Below are 15,881 nucleotides of genomic sequence, written 5' to 3' on the forward strand. Positions count from 1 at the left end.
CATCATAATTTTCTGTGCACTTTGTGTGTTCTTCCATCAAGTTTCCATGGAGACCGATGAAGAGATCAGACAAAATTATGCTAAAACATACGTTCAAGTTTTGGATAGTGAACAAAAGCTTTATTCAAACATGAAATAAAAAAGTGACAGAAAAAAAACAAACAAATGAGCAACAATTTGCATAAATATATATATTTATATCTATCTATATATATTTTCAGAGAAGGTCAGATGTGACATATTTCAAAAGGAAAATATACAAAAACATTATAAAGAAGCTGCAAATAAAAAAAATCAGGTACAATTAGGTACAGTTCAGAAAGTACGATAAATGTGCCTCTTTAATGTTTAGAGATTTGTTTTTATATCAGGAGTGTTGAGGACTGAGAGGCTCCACATAAATTTATTTCCTTGCTGCTTTCCGTTTCAGTTTTCATCAATCATAAAAATGCAGTCCAGTTTGTATTTCACCAATAGCAGTTTTGCTGTGCATGATGCACACAATGCAAAAAGAAACAAAAACAATAAACAAGAATTATTCTGCTTAGATTAAACTTAATGTTTTGTGTCAGAGTGAGGGGGGGAAGTTTTACATTTTCACAGGGGAAAACTCCACATCTAAACTCCTGCTCCAAAAAAACAAAACGCCTCATTGCAACTATTAAAAACGTGTAGTAGTGAAAGCTGCAATGTACATCTGCAGCTTAGTGTTATACAACAGAGTACAACTTGCTCTAATAAGGCCATGATTTTACATAAACCAATAGGTTATATAAAGTTTACACTCATACTACAATGTGTATACACTTAACAATTCAGCAAGCGTCATTCTATTTAAAAATAATATCCCAAACAACTCATAACATGGATGCAAAACAAATATTCACACGTGTATACTAAACAGTCAATTTGAACAGTTTTCCTCCCCTTATAAAAATAGCTTAAAAATCTGACACATAATTTAGTACAGTGTACGTTTCTCTCTTTTTTATATATATATATATATATATTTTGCTTCTAAAATAGTTTAATAAGAGGCTGGTATTTTACTCCACTGCTCTTCCTTTTCTCCCTTGACAATGCCACACAAATGTTACACAAATTGCTCTTAAAGGCAACCAAAACCCCCAAGTTGCTAAAGCCTGGATCCTCGTGTTCGTCCTTGTACGCCATTTTCGGGAATCAAAGTAAACCAAGGTTTAAAAAAAAAACCAGTTTCAAAGCCACACAAGTTTCCATCATACTCTTCCTAAGATTTAAAGACCTTTCATTAAGATGCCAGATGAATGTCTGGAGTTACTGGAGTTTTCAGTGGTCGTTTCCAGTTTTACTTTCCTTTAGTTAGCCATTTGTAGTTTTTCAGCCATGGTGGGGAAACTACAGTTGGTTTGCTACTGGAGCAAAGACCTTGACGAATTTACCATCTTGTTATACTCCATATGCTACGAGTGTTTATCCCATATTTTCACATAGGTTAGTGTAAAATTAAAATACGATAAATAACATAAACATACCTAATAATTAGGTAATTTTAACAAAAATTGTTTCAACCCTTTGCATCCTAAAAAGCTCATTAACACCCAGAATAACTATGATGAAATTTGAGATTTTTGTTGGAAAAAAAAAAAAAGTAAGTTGTCTGGGAGGATGTGACAATTAGAGGATGTAGCCAATTACATGCTGCTTAAAGCAGTTTAAAATAAAAAAATGAAAATTAATCTGTTTAAAAAGAAATAAGCTTTATTTCTTTTTATAAACACATATATATAAATGTGTTAACTGAAATGTAAAATACAGCTGACAAAATTATAAAGTTGTGATCAAAATCAAATTTACTAGTCAGAATATTGACAAGCTAATTCAAACCTGCTGAAAAAAATTATGATAAAAATTATGATAATCTCAATAACGACAGTCAATTTGGTCAAAGCTTCAGGCTTTATCAGATTTTAATACACATGTTTGCAAATCCAGTAGCTTTAAAGTTCTGTAAAACAACACAGAAATGATTAATTAGATCTCTTTAACTTTATGGATGCTTTAGTTTCTACTGTTCTTCCAATTCTCCCATTTCTGATTAGCGACAATTATTTTGTCACAACCAGTGACTGTCAGTCATTGACAACACAGCTGACCAAGAAAGCTATGCGACTAACAAAAAATAAGCAATTTTATCATTTTTTTCTGACTCAACATAATGGTGTTGAGTTGGTGTTGTTGTTGTTTTCTGGTGCAGTTAGCTACATGCTAAGCTACTAGCATCTTTACGCTTTGTTTCGAAATGACTTGCCCCAACATTTCGTTGGGTTTCCTGCGAATTGTTAAAAGACAAACTTAAAAAAACTTTTTCTCCTGCTTCAGAAATATTGTTTTTGGAGTTGTAAATCGTAATGCCATTGTTCCCCGTTGTGAGCAGAAAACCACTGGGTGGAAAAGGCTTCAAAGCTAAACAGAAATTTCAGGTTTGATCAACAAATAACTTCATGCAAACTTTTCTTCAAGTGTTGTGAACTAAATAGGCCATAATTTAAAAAAATGGCATGGAAATCAAACAGTGTAACTGCAGACAGTATATCAACACTAGATATCAATATGTATGTCATATTAAGGACTCAAAAAGTTAATTATTAAAAAAAATTGGGGACTGGGACATCCCCAATTATAGATGTAATATATTATTGTACAATTGGTAGGAATAATTGTTGCTTTTGTTTTTAAAATAAGAGCCTATAGAGCATGTTTAACATTTGTGTGTTAATATTTTGAAATCATGGAATATTTAGGGCTGTTATAACCAATCAATCTTAGTCTCTACTCTGTTAGCAGCCATTTAGTTCAGACTTTCCTGGTAAGGGACATCTTGTGCACAGAAACCTCATCTATGATCATAAAGGGTGCATGGGCAATGCCAGGATCATTGAAAAGGCGAGGCAGGGAGACAAGAGCATGCCCCAAGTGGCAGGGCAGACACATTAAACACAGAAGCATTTAGTATCGCACCAACCAAAAAAACAAAACAAACAAAAACAAAACACAAGTATCCACAATTCAGTGTTTTTACACACAGAAGCATTTTGGGAGCCTTAGGCAGGTCATACCAGAACAGATAAAAAGTATAATATCAGTGAACAGAAAAAAAAATAAAAATATCCCAACAACAGGCAGGAGTCATTGAACAGATTGTCACTTATCCATGCTCCGCACACAGGCATGTTTTTTTTTTCCTTTAAACAAGACAAGCAATAAACCATCATTCCCAGCTATAATTTACGAGCTAAACAACACTGTACACGCACGAGAACAAGTGCACACGCATACAAAACACAGTCCCTCACAAACACACCTCCCATTGAACCATGGGACGCAAGTTATGGTGTGAGCGGTAAATAGCTTGTCCCCTGATACCAAAGGGTTGCAAAAAAACACAAACAGAAGGAGTGATATAAACCCTCAGCATTTGTAAGGACACTTGAAGAAAGATTGTTTTGTTTGGATTGAGTAAATGCAGTTGCTATGTACCACTGTGTTTGCTGGTTATAGCTTTTAAAAGCATATAAAATAATAACTCTGTTGTTTATGACAAAAATAAATAACTGAAACATCTTGCAGCAGTTGTTAAAAAAGGTCACTTAATGTTTGTGTGTTTGTAGTAGTATGTAAAAGATGCAAACTCAACAGCACAAGGAACTAGCCGTAAAAGCCTTTAGCCTGAAACCATCATGCATTGCCATAGAAAAGACCAAAATGCATCCTCAGCAAACATAATTTCCATCATGCCGATATAAAGATTTAACTGTATACAAACAGTACAGCATCACAAGTCAGATTACGGATTACTCTCGGTGAGTCTCCCATCCCGGACGAACCCCCAATCCAGGTTTGAATACCAGAGTAGTGACTGAAATATTTAAGTGCCTCAATCCTGAAACATGTCGGACTTCAATGGCAGAGGCCGTCAGATAATGGCAGTAAATGTTCTGAGAGTTCAGCACAGGCTTTGTTGTTCACAAATATTTGCCTCTCGCATTTCATTTTGCATCTTTTCCTGGAGAACAGCAGAATGTTTAACAACAAGGCCAACACTTAAAATGACACCCTGTGCTGTCAATCTGTGCACTGAACACTTTATGTTCCCCTGAAGTCAAGTATTGGCTTTGCAAGGAATTATGAAGGGATTCCATCTGAAGAAGTACTCCGTTTTTAAATTTTTTCCAAGGAGTGATCGCTGTTTTACACAAAAAGGACACTTCAAATAGCTAAATCCATCATGTTAAAGCGTCAAAACCAGCAGGCAACATCCCCATTCAGCAAACCCGAATGAACAATGAACACTTGCAGCTCACAGTAACACTGAAATTTTCAGAAAGGGGGGGTTTTCCAACCCCAAAGGGGGATTCTTAGTGCACAAAATTGTTTCGTTTTCCCCAAAAGAGCAGCAGATGCATTTTTAGATTTTATAAGAAACAATGTTTCTTCTGACCAAACTTTTCTAAGAACTCTTGGAGAACCTATAGTTATAGGAATCCCCCCCCATACAGCAAAGTAATAAGAAACAACTTTTTTTTTTTTTTTGCTTGCATTTGCACTGCCAGGAAAAAAAAATGCAGTGATTGCATAGCAGTTGCCAGGTGATCATTGTGACAATGTCAGTTATGCTTCCAACATTCACCAAAATAAAGCCACGACAAAACCAGAGCCGGGTCTCTGTGTGAAAAAACAACAACAAAAAAAACACCTGTTTTCTGAAATTGCTGGTCATTTCTCCATTTTGGCCAAACCAGACTTTTTTTTGGGTGTGTTTGAGAAGTTCCCGTTAGAGGATTTATGAGAATATTCAATTGTTTTAGTGAGTAGAGAATTTTTCCTGGATCTTCCATGACAAACATGGTTCCGGTTTTTGTAAAGTTGCCTGAAATTTAAATTGTACGATGTCATTCAGTGATTTTTTTTTACATCTTGAACATGACTGAGACTTTGAATTGACCTCTCATACCAGGTCAACTTGACCAAGTTGAGCCAAGTTGACCTGTTATGAGAACATTCACAACTCAGATTATTTTTGAAGATCCATCATTTGCGAGCTCCACCAGACATTTTTTCCTTTTTGGACCACTAACAAAGATAAGAACTGTAATGTTACTGGCCCATGTCAAAGTGAAGAGAGACAGATTTCCAGAAAGAGCTGGAAATCTTCTTGTCCCCAGTGAAAAAAATCTGATTAAGATATAAGAACCTGAAAAAATAAATCTGTTAAATAAGTAGTTTCCTAAACTAAATAAAAACATCGTTCTTTTAAATTCAAGGTAGAACCAAGTCACATCACATTGAGTGGTTGATTAATATTAGCCTGAATGATTAATTACAAAGTAGCACAATTTCATATGGTGCCAATTTGTCCTCAAAATATTGGTATCGTTAAACTCTGCCATGAATGAACATTTAGATATGCTAAATACTTTATGATTATTAAATAAGCAATACAAGATTAAATAGAAAATTTTAACTCTTCCTTTATAACACATAAAAAGAATGTGTGATTCGGGACTGATGTCTGTTGACACATTATAAACCATGTCAGGACAGAACTGATGTTGCACCACTTTCTAAAGGGAATGTCGTGTTTCCTAGACATATATTACCCTCTACCTCATAACTGAGGTGGGTGGAGAAGAAATGGGCGTGAGAATTGATGAAGCAGTGAACTGGCCTGGAGCATCTTTAAAAAACCCTGGAAGCTTAAGGTTTCTAAACTTCTATCTAAATTAAATACTTAAAATGTTGAGTCAATTTTTACCACTTGCTTCTCTACCTGATCTTGAATTTTTTTTCCCTGCAATTCTGAATTTCCTGCATATTTTATTTTGAAATCCTCTCAGTTAACTTGTGTTTTGCTTCATTTTGGTGAATGTTCTCAAATCTGTTGTGTACAGTTTGAGTGCATTTCTAAAAACCAGACAATGACTAAGTGAACAACTGACTCTACCAATCTATATGCAACCGGGCCCCGATTGCAGATGGAGGGCTAATATCCTGAAGCAGGATCTTAAAAACGCTCGTTAAAAGCAGCTCTGCAAGAAGGCCGTGGTACCTGCAGCGCAAATATAAACAAAGAGAGGAATCCGCCTTAAGCTGTTATGAGAACTATTAAAAAGGTTCCTGCAGCCTGAAACCACCTGTAATCATTGTCAGAAATTATTTTCTCATCTCTCCAAGCTTGTCCAATTTTATGAAGCTTTGGCTTTTCTTGCTCGTGGTGACATTTTATCTTCAGACTTGACAACTCCATTGGCAGCTCCTCCTAGCAAGACGAGTTGAGTGGAGAATTAGTAATTATAGCAGGTAAGCTGAGCTGCAGCAAGCAGGAAACGCTGCGTCTGTGCAGACTTACCCTTGGTAGTTTCTCTTTTATGAGGCTTGCTCTTTGGGCTCACTGTCTTCTTCTTTGATGCTTGGTTCTGGCTGTGCTCTCTCCACTTTTTTAACTGGAAATTAATGAACTTCCACATCATCCAGGCCTGCGTCAGACAGATGGCTGCAAGGCAGGTCATCCTGTGAGGATACAGTTTACTTTATTTCACTCCCATCTGGATGTTTGCTGAGTATACACTGAAGCACTGAGAGCTTTTTCTTGGCCATACCTGATGGTGAGCACGTTAAAGTTGCCTTCTGCCAAGGAAAAACCGTGGTTTTCCGTACGGGGCAAACCAAAGCCAAATGTCAGTACTGACAGTGTGAGGGTGAGGAGGCGGGCAATGACAAAAAGCAGCGCCCACAGGGTGAAGCTGGAACATTAAGTAAATGGTGCTGTTAAATACCATTACCCCATATTAAAAAAAAAAACTGAATGAGAATAAAACAAATACCCTTTTTGCTTGTTCTCGTCACTGAAGTAGAAAAGGCGTGAAGCGTGAAACAAAAGTTCGACCAGGTAGTGAGGGACCAGCAGCACCAGGCCCAGTCGGTGGAGGCTGAAAAACAAACGGGGACGGCGGTGAAGACTCAGCTGAAGACGGAAAACTCAACTTCGGGCTTCCAACACATTGTTTAAGATCAAGTTTCACACTTTTCTGTACTTGAATTTTTCTGGTACATTTTTAAGATACCGATACAAAAGTTCAATAAGACCCTTTTATTGGAGTCCTGCTTTGAATAAAACCTGAGGATGAAGGGGTGAACAGATGGATAATGGTCAAATTAAAGATGGACTAGATGGACAGATGTGTTGGAAGCAGAGGTTTTCAACTCCTGTCCTCAAAAGCTGGAGCTGGATGAGTCTCTGGTTCATCGATAGATGGACGGAAAAAGAGATAGAAAGTTCAAGATATGGATAATTTGATAATGAATGGACAGATGATTGGCACACGGAGTTTCAAAGGGGTAGATGGATGTTTTGATGGATGGATAAACAGAAAGGGAATTAAATTTTAGTCCTTACTCCAAAATTTTGTGATGATTCTGATGATAACAATGGAAAAACGTAAGGTTTGTTGCTTAGCTTTTAAGTACTGCTAAATAAATAAACTCGGCTTAATTGGGAAGATGGACAGATGGATGGACACGTGAATGAACGAATGAACAGGAGGGCAAATCGGTAAAAGGACAAATGGTTGAATGGTCAAACTGCTGGATGAACAAATCAATAGATTGTTCAGTGGAAGGTTGATTGAACTGACGGACGAATGGATACCCTGTCAACTAAAGTGAAGCATTAAAATGCACCACCTTCTATAAGCAGCAACTACAGACCAAGCCTGTGGGCTCGACAGCATCCCTGCATCTGAGATCAATAATGCTGAAGGAAAGAAGATGAGCAAACAGTGAGGTCTGAGGTCAAAAAGCTTGTAGAAAGCTTCTGGTGTTGAAATCCTCAGGCCAGGAAAAGGTGGCTGACCAGACTTTAAAAATGAAGACAAACGTAATATGACTGCATGTACGGAGAAAAGGTTTACTGCAGTAACGGAGCAACTATTACAACTTCACAAGTAATTAATTACTGAGAGCAGATTAGTGTCAGCCAGCAGCCTTGTTGTCCGGATGTTAAAAACTTTCAAACTATCCCTTTAGAAGCTTCTTAGAGATCATAGGATTGATTTAATGAAGATATTCATCTTTTTGTAAAAATCTTAAAGAAAATAATTACCCCTCTGACTTACTTTAAGATGTAGGCACCAGAGATGTGGACAACGTAAAGGCAAATGTAATAAAGCTGGCGGGGGATGTCCTCCTATGGAAATGAAACAGATAAGGAGAGTTACTGTTAGTATTAGCAGGATTTCACATAAGCATAAAGGTAGGTAAACACAGCTAAGCTGGAAGCAAAAGCAAAATTGAGTTTGTGCGATTTTTTTAAATTTTTGTCAAAAGATTGTTTTAATTAACCAAGTGGCAAAATTACATTTAGCTTTAAGGCTTTATGGGATAGCCACATCTAAGCAATATGATTGGGTAATGAAAACATTTAAAAATAAAACCAAAACATTTACAACTTACTTTGATATATTACATGATTAAAAGCGGGAAAAAAAAGCAAAAAGATCAATCTAAACAAACCTGATAAAAGCAATCTTTTTATTATTATGTAATGATGAAATGCTGTTATTAAAAATAAATAAATAAATAAAAAAAACAAGCACAGGCCAAACTCACCTTTCGTACTTTTTGAAAGTACAGCTCAGGGAGTGCATGGAGCCAATAGGCAATTTGGCAAATGTAGAAGAATTTAACCTGAAAACTAAAGAGAAAATAGGTTGAGCAATAAAGAGACTAAGACATGCTAATTTTACTTTATACATGAATCTTGGAACTATCTACGATTCAGAGAAATGCAGAGACAAACTTAGAGATGAATAAGCAAATTTTAAATACTAAAAAAAAAAAAAACAGAACACTTTGTTTAACAAAAGGAAAAACACTGAAAGAAAGTAATTTCAAACTGTGCTTCATCAGAGAATTTAATTAACTTGCAGATAAACTTTTAACATCATTCCACAGTGTGACCTTGTACCACACAGCTCTCAAAGGCATCTTTACTTACACCATGTTAGTGTGTGGGTACCCCTCCCATAAGAAAGTGGGATTTGTCGCAAACTCCTCCTGTCAAAGTAAAAAGTTAAACCCCCATAAACATGAAGCCTCGAACGACATGCAATAATGTTTTTGTGACTCGTGAGCCTTGTACCGCTGTTAGGATGCTGCAGCCCCAGATAAAGGAGAACAGGTAGAACGCTGCTAGCTGGCCAGACTCATTAAACTTGCTGTGTTTGGTCTTCGACAGGTGCAACCTCCTGTTAATTTTCTGAAATGGAGAATAAACACACAATACGAACACAATTACACAGAGTGCAGGTCATTATAGGGCTGTGGGCAGTAGCCATGAGGGAACAGTGCATGGAAAGTTCAAGAGAAATTCAACTGGAAACAATAAACTAACAGCTTCTAGTGGTGACCTGGTTAAAATGAACATTTCCATAATAAATAATTGCTCCTGGCAGACTTTGTGAGCAACATGTACACCCTTTCTTCAAAAGTAAAAATAAACAAAGATGACTATAATAACAAGGTTTTGAGCTTCATTTGTTTCAAGCCGAGTAGATTCACTTGAATTTGCATTAGTCCACGTAGCCAAAAGCATGGTTCCTTAATAAGAAAATAAGATAAGCCTGAAGCTTCTCTACTGCAGGTAATAAAATGTCTGCTAAGGACTTTACAAAACCCAGCTTAAAAACCCCCCAATGAAACCTACAGTGTCATTAGTTCTTTTGCTTTTCATTAATTTGAATAATGCATGATATTTAAAATGTAATATTCTGTAGTTTCTTTTGCCTCTTTTTGAAACAACTGCATTTGTTATAGTAGAAGCACAAATTAACAAGGAAAAAAAATAAGCAAAAGCTACCTGAGGACATTTTCCTTTCTGATAAAAAAAAACTATTTTTTCAGAACAAGAGCAGTGCAACCGAAATTAATAACAATGCTGTGACATTAAAAAAACAATCTTAAACCATTCCATTGAAAACAAAGTACAATGCATATTTCTGTGAAGCACATACAAATAGCAAAATCCAGTCACAAAGCTCATGAATCGGCCCTTTGAAGTGAAGTGTGTTGAGAAGGTTTTTTCAAAAAGGAGCTGGATTACTGCAGTGTGAACAGGTTCATCTGATGGCCGTTTTAATAGATACACAGAAAACAGTCTTATGAAGAGAGAAGGTACGCTTTAAAGCATGGTCCATTTTTTTCTATTATAATATTTGAATTAAAAAAATATCCTACTACCACTGTTTAGAGAAGCAGACATGGAATAAGAACGAGCATCCTCTCTGTCGCTCTGCATTAGATCATAAACAGAAAGAGGCACTGAGGTCGATCAATTACAAACAGCACTCCAAAATAAAGTCTGCCATGCTTTGATCATTTTGGATAAAGGGAAAAGAAGAAAAAAATAGGTGAATAAAGCTTCTATCAGTCCTTATGAGTTACTTAAAAATATAAATATATGTGACGTGGAAAGCTTTTTCCTCAGGCATAAACAATTAATGAGAAAAGTGTCGTCTAACTGTACTCACATCGAGAATATATTCTTGAATCAAGGCGTGAAGGATGACTGCTATGAGCAGGTAGAAAAACACTGTAGCCACATCTTTAGGGCCGTACTGGTAAAGGTTTACTGGCTCGCTTTTCTCATCTGCAGAGAGAAGGAAAGTCGATTATTAAAAATAACCTAAACATATGAGAATTAAAGCGGAATTAAGAAACGGGAACGAGCAGGAATGCAGCAAACAATCTTACCGAGAACTTGAGTTACATTGTACTGGACTGTGATGAACATGATGGCAAACTTTGCCGTGACCTGGAGTGATAAGAAATAATCGGAATTAGTTTTATCGCTTCAGTTTTCATGGCTGATGCTTTTTAAGATCCCTTTGTGCTCTACTTTGCTTCCTTGGGTACAAACCAAATACTTTTTTTTTTTAAAGATTGCCATGTATCATTAAATGTATCCATATTTTTTCAAACGTTTTTTTTCCCCCCTATGAAAGCAAATTGGCACCATGACAGATTTAGATCACTATAATTAGACACGATACTGTGTAGCTGCTTTAATAAAATCCTCCACTGATGTTCCCTGAACACAAAGTGCTCTATTTGCTTTGAAAGTCAACAGTAACATCAGTTCTCACTAAACATAAATATTCAACAGTTTTCTGAGCTTTTAGCTTAAGTGTGGGTTTTAATTACTGAAGTCACTTTTAAGAAAAAAAGAAGCTTTCCTTATAATCCCATATATGCAAACTGGAATTTTTGATAATAAAAATAATAGCAAAACCTAAATGGCAGACAATGAAATAAAAACACTTTTCTTATCTTTTCACAATCTTAGCTCCTTAAATTTCAGCTTTGGTGATGGAAAAACAAACACAGAAAGGCTTATATGTACCCCATCTATATGTGCAACGTGGATATTTTTCTTTGGGGTATTAACCAGCCTGGAAGGAAGCCTAATTCTGATCATTTTAGGGGTTTTGTGTGTTTAAAGTCACTCAAAATTCATCAAACTTATTTTCTTCTCTGTCCCATTTCCACCCATCCCAATTACTCAAATTAGTAGATTAACTGCATATGCATATGCATATATATATATATATATATATATATATATATATATATATATATATATATATATGCATATATATATATATATATATATATATATATATATATATATATATATATATATATATATATATAATAAAACATAGCATTTGAAAGGATTGGAAACCAATCAAAAAATGGAGTTTGAATGAGAGTAGGTGTCAAAATCCAATAAATCCACTGTACCATATAGTCAAGATTACCTTCAACCGAGTGAAACTGTCAAAGCATACCTGCCTGCTCATTTAGCAGCATGTGTGTGATTTAAGCAGCTCTGAAAGAGCCTGAATTCACAAATTATCATAATTGGGACCTATAGAGATATCCAGGAGCTGCCTGGAGGGGTAAATAAGTGAGGGGGTGCATCACTCCTGCCACAGTTACATCCTGTGGGTTGTGTGTGTTGCATTTTAAATTAAGTATGTACAAATGACATTTATAATGAGAATAGTTTAATTTAAAAAATGGATCGTAGAAGTCTGAAGGGTACATCTGGGGTGGGGACAGGTTAGTGAGAGAAAAGCTATTTGGTTTTATTCAACCGTGGCGGAGTACTTGTCAGCTTTAGTTGCAGCCTCCAGACAGACATTCAGTCTGATCAACTTGCTGACCAAAGCATTGGTTAGCTACAGTGGAAGGCAGTGAATCAGCAGAGAGAGCCAGCGGGCCTCCTGCACATCTTCTTTGGCAATCAGAGACACACGAGAAGGGAAGGAGACACGCTAGCGCCCTGCTGCTGAGTACTGCTGTCATGTGAGCTAGCAGCGGCTAACAGCTCCACTCACACACCGAGTACCTCAAACATTAGGCCGAGGAGGATGATCATGGCCAAACAGGAAACCATGTCGGCGTGATTCTGGATCACAAACTCGTGGCTCAGCACCGGTGGGCTCTTGTTCTTCTTGCGGAACCCCATGGCTCATCGACACGACTCTGCCTCCCTCTGGTTCCGCTGCTGCTGCTGCTGCTGTGGCCGCAGGCCTCTTCGTCTCAGCCGAAGGATGCTATCCCTGGGGGTTGAAGATCCCTCCGCTACAATCCACAAACACAGACAACCGCTCGCTGCTGGGCTGCTTAAAAACAGTCATGAAGGAGCATCTCAGCAAAGCACAACACCCACTTTCTTCCTCCTGCCTGCTAAAGTCAGATGAGGGGCCCTCCCACTTCAGAGCCCCATTCATGAACCGCCCAGCGTCGTTGACGTAGAAGGAGAACCCTACGCCGTGATGCCGTCACGTACTTCACGTACGCGTTCTGCGTTCTAATGTTTTTGAAAGTGAAGAGATAACGGTCTTTAACGCTAAAAATTCAGACTTTATTCAGATGGGCACCTAGGAGGAACCTTCTTTAATGACAGAGCTGTGAGTTGTGTAAGGAGGAGAATCGGGAGGTTCATAATGGATTGAAGTGACATTTTACGTGACCTATTAACGTCAGAATACCGAGAAATCAATCTGAATTCTGACTTTAATCTGGTCCTAATCATCTATGATGTATGAGTGCATCATACTCATATTTCATAGAGTATGATTCACTTGTGTTGGCATCATACTCTGTGATGTCAAAACATCATAGAGTAATAACATGGACCACCCTTTTAGAGAATAGTTGTCAATTAAATTCATAAATACTTTGTACACCCCAAAGGGAAATTAAATGTAATAAAAGAAGTTTCTTCAAAGTTGTCTTAGCTGCTGTGCAAGAATTATATCATGTAGCAGTAGGTATGGTATCACAGCAAATCTGAAAAAAACTCTGACTGAAAACGCTCTGTTGTATCATTTTAAGATTGCAGTAGTCTTTTGTTATCTTGATGCAGTTTTCCTTTAAAACAGAGGGTTTTTGTTGCTGAAGCACAAACGGACTCACATTGTATTATTTTGAATTACTGCTGGCAATGGCTTCATATTCTTCCTTTAGAATTATTTCACATAAAAAAGTATGCCTAGCCTGGAGCATATTTGTTTGTTACCTCAACTTGTCAAAGTAGATTAATCAGGTGATCCTGTGAGGTTTTTCACATCATCATATGGTATTTTTCCAACTCTAATGTCACCCACAATCCTCAGGAGGGAGATTGCATCAAAGAGCCTAATTGATAAAACATGTTTCTTTGCTTAGATGGAAAAATCATTGGCATTTATCTTTTTTATAAATGTAATTGTATTGCATTAATAAGAAGTTTGATTACATTTAACAGTTTACACACAATATCAGTTTAAATCTGCCTTTTGTAGTTTAAATAGAACTTGTATGAATTGAACTGAATACACTTAGGATCAAATTGGATGGATTTGGATATGGACTAGGCCTGTTTGCCATCTACAGTAGCCTGAGATGGCCTATATTGTGAATTGGCATTGCAGGAAGATTTTTCAGATTTTAGTTGTAAATGTGGAAAATGTATTTTTTCCCATTCCACTTCACAATTATTGACTACTTTTTTGGATTACAATGTTTTATTTCTATTTGAGTAAAAATATGTTGATGCTATGAAAAGTCACTCCGCTTTTTTTGTCCTTTGTTACAGTGACCGGAAGTTGCACTTGTGTTGGCATTACAGTACATTGGTGTCGCCTGTGAGGTATGTCCATTTATAATTCTAAACCATTTTTATGCAGATATTTCAGTACTTATGAACATACATGTTTTAATCAGTTTAGATGTATAATTTTTAAGCCCATTACTGTCCAAAGTTGCCAATCTAATGTTATGGAATAGACGTACTTAGCACAATTAGCTACCAAGCACCCTAACTGCTCACAATTATTTTTAAGCAACCGTTACTTAGTTGATTGTGAAAAGGAGTCACTATTTATCAATAAAATACAAGATTATTCATTTTCCTTTCGTACTTTGTCGTGAAATTAAACTTACAGCCGAACATAAGGCACATATACTATATTTTATTTCTGATATAAAGGTATTTCACTCGAAGGAATCGCTTGTGAACAGTAGAGGGCAGTATTAGACAGAAGGCTTGTTACAACGCTTGCTGGTACGTGAAGGAAAAACAGCGCCTGTTTTTCTGAATTTCGTAGCCCGGCTAGCTCAGTCGGTAGAGCATGAGACTCTTAATCTCAGGGTCGTGGGTTCGAGCCCCACGTTGGGCGCTCAAATTTTTCATTTCCTATAACTGTAAAAGCAGGCCTCAGTTGTCTTAGTCTAGATACAAAGAAAAATTAGGACTAAAATATGATTTACCTGGTATCACTAAACCTCTTATTTATGGAGCAGTCTTTCATTTCTTTAATGTTTCATGTTATTTAAATACCTTGCAACAATTCTGGGAGTATCTGTCAAACAATTATTCCCTCTTTTCCAGTAACACAAAGCTTATTTTCTCAGGTTGAAAACTTATGAACCAGAAAAGCACTACAAATATTTAATAAAAGAATAACTGATAAGACAATTAAATCAAACAGTTTTGGGGGATGAAGAACTAGGAAATGTTTGAATAACCTAAAACAGACAATAACTACTAAATGTTTAACATCCAAACGGTGATTAAAACCTAAAATAATGGCAAGTACTTCGCAAACAATACATGGTGCCAATATATATAAACACTGGACATTGAAACGTTTTGAATAATAAATATATTAGCCAATACATAAATAAAATAAATGTTAGTTTTCACTTAAAAAACACCCTTTTTATGGGTCATATGTAGGGGCTTCTTGGTAGAACAGTAGTTAGCACTAAAATGTTACAATAATGTGTTGGGTTCAAATCCCAGCCGCCTTTTGCATGAAGTTTGAGTGTTCCCTCTGGCTTCTTCAGGTTCCTTCCACAGTCTAAAAACATGCAGTCTCTCTAAATGAGCAGAGAGTTATTGGTGGTTAATTCTGTGTGTACTTGTGATGGATTAGTGACATATCCAGAGAGAGTACCTCACCTCTTGCCGAAGAACGACAGCTAGAGAGAGGCACCATCCCCCCCACCACCCCCAGCCCCCACAACCCTGAAATGGTAAGTGGGTGTAGACAATGGATGGTTACTGTCATGTATTATTGCAAGAGACTTCATTTGAGGGTTTGATTAGCTGTAGACTGTAGTAATCAAAATTAAATTAAATGACTGTTTGAAATATATCACTCTGTGTAATTAGTTTGCTGATTTTTGAATTACATTACAGGGAGTTTTCAATGATTTTCTTATTTATAGAGATTTACCTATATTTGCTCCAATCCCTTACAGAGCATAATATTGTCACAAAATATGCTGTC

The 15,881-nt window shown here is 36.6% G+C and overlaps 1 protein-coding gene and 1 non-coding gene across 2 annotated transcripts; one reads left to right on the top strand and one right to left on the bottom strand.

Moving 5' to 3' along the window:
• Positions 1-98: 98 nt before the first annotated feature.
• Positions 99-12,825, bottom strand: LOC106917478 (translocating chain-associated membrane protein 1-like 1). Its single transcript, XM_014986475.2, has 11 exons — positions 12,449-12,825; positions 10,789-10,849; positions 10,566-10,684; positions 9,179-9,295; positions 9,035-9,093; positions 8,647-8,731; positions 8,154-8,224; positions 6,864-6,968; positions 6,639-6,782; positions 6,389-6,549; positions 99-6,298 (listed from the first exon to the last, which is right to left on the bottom strand). Exons 1-11 carry the CDS (start codon positions 12,566-12,568, stop codon positions 6,225-6,227), a joined length of 1,116 nt encoding a protein of 371 aa, XP_014841961.1. The 5' UTR covers positions 12,569-12,825; the 3' UTR covers positions 99-6,224.
• Positions 12,826-14,692: 1,867 nt separating this feature from the next.
• trnak-cuu (transfer RNA lysine (anticodon CUU)) lies at positions 14,693-14,765 on the top strand. The gene has a single exon. It is a non-coding gene; the product is annotated as a tRNA-Lys (tRNA).
• Positions 14,766-15,881: the final 1,116 nt, after the last annotated feature.

Source organism: Poecilia mexicana, unplaced genomic scaffold (assembly GCF_051168715.1).
Source record: "Poecilia mexicana isolate PSO_F unplaced genomic scaffold, ASM5116871v1 scaffold_7, whole genome shotgun sequence".
Lineage (NCBI taxonomy): Eukaryota > Metazoa > Chordata > Actinopteri > Cyprinodontiformes > Poeciliidae > Poecilia > Poecilia mexicana.